The sequence below is a fragment of the Vicugna pacos genome, chromosome 1 (assembly GCF_048564905.1).
Source record: "Vicugna pacos chromosome 1, VicPac4, whole genome shotgun sequence".
NCBI lineage: Eukaryota > Metazoa > Chordata > Mammalia > Artiodactyla > Camelidae > Vicugna > Vicugna pacos.
In genome coordinates, this window is record NC_132987.1 from 25,785,533 (window position 1) to 25,791,532 (window position 6,000).

The 6,000-nt window shown below is 37.4% G+C and overlaps 1 protein-coding gene across 1 annotated transcript in view; it reads left to right on the plus strand.

Annotated features, from left to right (window-relative positions):
* The window catches only part of AGTR1 (angiotensin II receptor type 1), a 42,548-nt gene extending 40,091 nt beyond the window's left edge, over positions 1-2,457 (plus strand). The window contains exon 3 of the mRNA XM_006202784.4: positions 408-2,457. Coding sequence (XP_006202846.1) covers positions 454-1,533 — 1,080 coding nt within the window. The 5' untranslated portion in view covers positions 408-453 and the 3' untranslated portion in view covers positions 1,534-2,457. The remainder of the gene's footprint in view (positions 1-407) is intronic.
* The last annotated feature ends 3,543 nt before the right edge of the window (positions 2,458-6,000 follow it).

Consider the following 6,000-nt stretch of genomic DNA (forward strand, 5'->3'; position numbering starts at 1 on the left):
AAAGACTAATTAGCCTTGCTTATCTCAGGAAAAAACTCAAGTCTTTCTGAATAACTAATTTAATTCAGTGGTATTCTCTGAGATTTAGATTATGTTTTTTAATCAATTTGGAAGTTAGGCTTTACTTCTAGAAAAAATGCAAAGGACCTAGATAAGTTTATTCACATAGGACCCCACTTCTATTTGTCGGCAGGATATTTATCACTTCTTAGAAAAGCAATATGTTCCAAAACTTAATTGAAATGTGCAATCTTAGATTTTACCAGTTCAGTTTTTCTCCAGAAAATGTGGTCTAATTTTTTTTCCTAAGACTAAAGTTGAGTTACTGTATTATGATTGAGAAACGAAACCATTTGTTTACATCTGGAATTTAATTTTTTTTGTCTTTTCATTTTTATTTTCTTTAGGTGCATTTGGCAAAGTGACTGAAACTAATTAACCCAGGAGATCAAAATGATCCTCAACTCTTCCACTGAAGATGGTATTAAAAGAATCCAAGATGACTGTCCCAAAGCTGGAAGGCACAATTACATATTTATCATGATTCCTACTTTATACAGTATTATCTTTGTGGTGGGAATATTTGGAAACAGCTTGGTGGTGATTGTCATTTACTTTTACATGAAACTGAAGACTGTGGCCAGTGTTTTTCTTTTGAATTTAGCACTGGCTGACTTATGCTTTCTACTGACTTTGCCACTATGGGCTGTCTACACTGCTATGGAATACCGCTGGCCTTTTGGCAATTACCTGTGTAAGATAGCTTCAGCCAGTGTCAGTTTCAACCTGTATGCCAGTGTGTTTCTACTCACATGTCTAAGCATTGATCGCTACCTGGCGATTGTTCACCCAATGAAGTCCCGCCTTCGGCGCACAATGCTTGTGGCCAAAGTCACCTGTATCATTATTTGGCTGCTGGCTGGCTTGGCCAGTTTGCCAACCATAATCCACAGAAATGTATTTTTCATCGAGAATACCAATATCACAGTTTGTGCTTTCCATTATGAATCCCAAAATTCAACCCTCCCTGTAGGGCTGGGCCTAACCAAGAATATACTGGGTTTCTTGTTTCCTTTTCTGATCATCCTTACAAGTTATACTCTTATTTGGAAGACCCTAAAGAAGGCTTATGAAGTTCAGAAGAACAAACCAAGAAATGATGATATTTTCAAGATAATTATGGCAATTGTGCTGTTCTTTTTCTTTTCCTGGGTTCCCCACCAAATATTCACTTTTCTGGATGTGCTGATTCAGCTGGGCGTCATACAAGACTGCAGAATCGCAGATGTTGTCGACACCGCCATGCCCATCACTATTTGCTTAGCTTATTTTAACAATTGCCTGAATCCTCTCTTTTATGGCTTTCTGGGGAAAAAATTTAAGAAATATTTTCTCCAGCTTCTCAAATACATTCCGCCAAAGGCCAAATCCCACTCAAGCCTGTCAACAAAGATGAGCACGCTTTCCTACCGCCCCTCAGAAAATGGAAGCTCATCCACCAAGAAGCCTGCCCCGTGCATTGAGGTTGAATGATCCACCCCGAAACCTGTCTGTGAAGTCATCTTGTGAAAGAAGGAGCAAGAGAAACATTCCTCTACAACCTTTCAGTACCAAAACATGGGCTACTTTCCAGAATTTAAGAAGAAAATGGATTGTGTGGACTGAACTGACTTTTCTAAAGCTCTGAACAAAAGCTTTTCTTTCCCTTTGCAACTAAACAAAGCAAAGCCACATTTTGCATTAGATAGAGGATGTTTGCTCAAAGAACGATGTCAGAAACTGAATAAATGTGTTGATTTGGAGAATTTTCCTAGTAGAAATGCCATCCCCCTCAGTCTGCTCTTGTTCTGTTATTCTTGATTTCCATATAAAGGTACTTGGAATATGTTAAACCTTGAGAGGAGCAACAGGAGATTAGAGCTCAAGATCGCTCTGCCCACCTTCCAAAGGGCAGTAAAGCTTTTCTGCCTATTTTGCTATTAGCAACTGTGAGCCACCTGTACCTGCTACTGCACATTTTGTGCAAAGACTTGCTAAGCAGTAGTTGTCAGGTTTCAGAAACTTGTGAAATTCAACAAGTGTCTTCTAGATTCACACTGCCAAAACATGCCAGCTAAATGATCTATTTGTTTAATGACATTACTGAAGTCACGTATAAAAATTAAAATACTTGTGAAGGTGTTAATCTGGTCCCAGGTAGTAGTGTCTTCCTAGTCACATGAGTTTTATTTTGTATCTGAGAAGTATATATATTTTGTGGTAAAAAGATTATATATCATAAAGTATGTCTTATTGTTTTAAAAAGTACATATTCTACCTATATATGTAAATGTATATGTACATCTCTAAACTGTTGTTACTTTATTGAAATCTGGCAAAGTTACATTCACATTAAAATAACGTTATTATAATGCATTTTAGCTTCATTACTTAAATAGATGCTGATTTATCTTTAAAACAACTGTGAACAAAAATAAACATATTTCTATTTAAATTTTGATACAAATGATAGCTTAATACTGTTGGTTATAGGTTTCATATCCTGCCATTGAAAACATAAGGAACACATTTTGTTCCACCGCACAACATGGAATAAATACATCATTCTGAATTTTCCAAAGTTTTTCATGCAACAAAGAAAAATTTCATTCCTTATAACATTAAAATAATACATTATTTTACATAAAAATTTTAATAATAGGATTTTTCTAATGGCATATATGATCATTGTAGGAAATATAGACTATATAGGGAAGCATTTTTTAGAGTCATATTTAGTTCTCCTGCTCAAAAACCAGCATTTTTAACATTTGGGTGCATTTTCTTCCACTTTTCTTTTATTCATTATACACACTTACATGTATAAATCATGATATTGGAGTCACAATGTGTATAGTACTTTGTATACAAAGTTTTCACTTAACATCATAGCATAGTAGTTTGCTACACCATTAAATGTTTTTCTAAAACATTTTAATAATTGCATAACATTGCAAAATACAAACACATCATGATACACTTAGCTAGTATCCAGATTGGAATATTTAGCTTTTTTTCTGATTTTTTAAGCATCATAAATTGTACTGTACTGTGCATGAACATTCAAGTACATGAATCTGATAAATCCCTCAGGATACACTCCCCAATGGTACAACTGAGTATACAGATATGAACATTTTTAATATTCTTAACACTTATTGCCAAATACTCTCCAGAAAACTTAAAATTTACCATACTACCAACTATGTATGACCGTATCTCACCACAGCCTCAGCAGCATGGAATATTTACTAGATTTAAGCAGAGAAGGAAATTTTACTGTAAGGATCCAGGTGCCACATGCAAGAGCAGGGATGCAACTGCACTGAGGAAAGAACTGCAGTGTTTCTGCTCCCCTTGACAGCTGCCTCATGCTAGAGGCTTTTGCTGCTTTGGAGTCCACACAGAGCAGGTGGAGGCACTCATCTGAATCAATAAACAGTGGCCAAGGCTTGGGGTGATGCATGAAGAGCTGATGGGAGGAGTGGGGAGGGAGGGGTATGTTCAGATAGGCCTTGGTGGGCTGGGCAGAATCTCCACAAAGCAGCCTGTGACGTTAACATTCCCAAGGAGAGTTATTTTGTGAATAGATGTGGTCACATATGCCTCATTTGCCTTTTATATTGTTTTTAACTTCACTGATAGAATGCCAGCCTATATCTCCAAAGATCCTTTACTATTTTCACAGAGAATCACTTCTAAAAAAATAAGTTCTAGATCATCTCAAGTTATAGTGTAAACTCACCCTATTAGAAATCCCTCCGAGGCAACTGTATAACAGTTTATTTTTTATTCCATAGTCATCTTAAGTCAAGAGATTACACGTACTCCAAACTCGGCAAAATATTTGATAAGTTACAGTTGATAAGATTTCCAGGAGATAATTAGATATCTTGTGTATTTATTACATCTTGTGTATTTATTAACTGATGTGAATAACAAGTTTCAAGGCTTGTTTTTTAATTTCATTAAATTATACTGTGATTTTTCCCCATCACACTTGTGAAATAAGATATTAATAAGTTAATGATTAATCTTGCTTTTTCAGTGAGGCCAACTTAATATTGAAGTTGAAACTGCTTACCAAATGTTAGGATGGTATGTCATGATTTAGCCTTCATGAACATAGTTAGATGTTAGGTGGATTCTTTATTTTTTGGAATATTTTTTAAATTTATGCAGAAAGGAATATTTACCATGAGGTTTTAGGTGTCTAACAGAATTCAAAGGCTGTATGTATGTATATATATTCTGATTTACATTCCAATTCTTGTTTCCCCCATGAAAGTCACCTTTTCAGTCAATAATTCATTAATTCATGGATTCTAAAAATTTTGTGTTGTTTAACTATTCTGTGCTGGAGGACTACAGCTATGTAACAGTTAGCTTAAAATGCACAGTAAATGTCTCAAACAGCTGCTGTGGGGAGTATTAAAGAGAGTCAGGTAAGAAGTAGCTTGATTGCCAATCCATGGAAAGGCTTGCAAAGGTTTGATGCCACAGATTTTCATTTTCATAACTCTGTATACTGGGCCAATTTTCTTCCAACAATATGTGCCAACGTGGGGGACCAAAGAAGAGAAAATAGATTCAGACAGGTCACAAAAATGAAGTGAAGTGAGTGAAGGAAAGGTGTGGATTGGAATTTTGAATACCGGTATGAAGGGTGGTTTCCCTGAGAGCTGCGAAGAAAGTAACACAGGAGTAGATGAGATACAGGAAAGACTAAGGAGTGGCCGAGGCCTGGAGGCAGCCATGCCCTGCCTCAAAGGTCAGTGTGAAACCCTCCTGGAGAGCTGCATGCAGAGGCTTAGGGCCCCAAGGCCATATCGGATCCACTGGACCCAGACCAACTAGAGGAAGAAGGAACTTAAATATCAGGGAGGGAAGCTAGTTATAAACAGTAGACAGTAGTATGGGGCAAAACTCAACAGTATGATTTTTATATATTTCAGGCTGCATTTTGGGAAAGAAAAAGTCCTCTGAAGAACCATCCATACTGGAGGTTTTGATGAGACCAAAGAATAAATATAAACAGAATAAGGAAATTGAAGAGGTAGAATACTGGAGCTGATGCTCAGAGAGTCATTTTCCAAATTTAAAAATCTGATTGAATCAGTTAAAATATGACACCTGTCTGATGTATTTGTATGGTGGACACTTGTGGACCTATCTGCACAGTGTCCTTTCTCCCTTATCATGAGAATTTCCCAACTAATCCAAGAACAGGACCACCCCAGAAGGAGCCATTCAATTAATCCATTCAGGCTTGAAGTGAACCAGTCACAGCCTTTTTCCTAAGGATTTTTCAAACAGATACTGATGAAGAGCTGTCCCATCCCCAGTGCTGGAAGTTGCTGGGAGAGAAGTTGTGAGATACATGCTGGGGATCTTTTAACAGCCATGTCTCCACTCTGGAGAAATCTGGTCTGCACTGAGAGTGCAGTTAACAGAAAAGACAAGAAAGTCCTGGAGACACCTGAGTCCTTGATTCTCTCGGTGTCTGATGCCCAGCTATATCCCTGTCCACATTATGCTCAGAACCAGCATCCATTTCTTAATCAGGGGACAGAATATAATGACCTGTAGCTGAGATCTGCATTTGTTCCTTCCTGCTTGACCAATAAGAATTGCCTTTCTATAGCAGCCACCACATCAAGAATTGACCATCTAGCAGGAAGAGTAGCAGTCAAGGTCCACAAATACCTTGATTTCTATTTTAATAAGGGATCATGTGGACTGTCCTCCTTTCACAAGTCTCCTTATGAAAGGGTGAGGACCAGGACATCCAGTAGTGTGTGTGTGTTAGAGGGGAAGAGGTATACTGATACAGAGGGACCTCTATTTAGATGGGACAAAAGATACTACAGTACCTACCATTGTAAACTATTATAAACTGAGGTCGCCTCCTGAGGCGGCATACTGGTAAAACACTCTGAAGCATTAAATATAAGGAGAGAG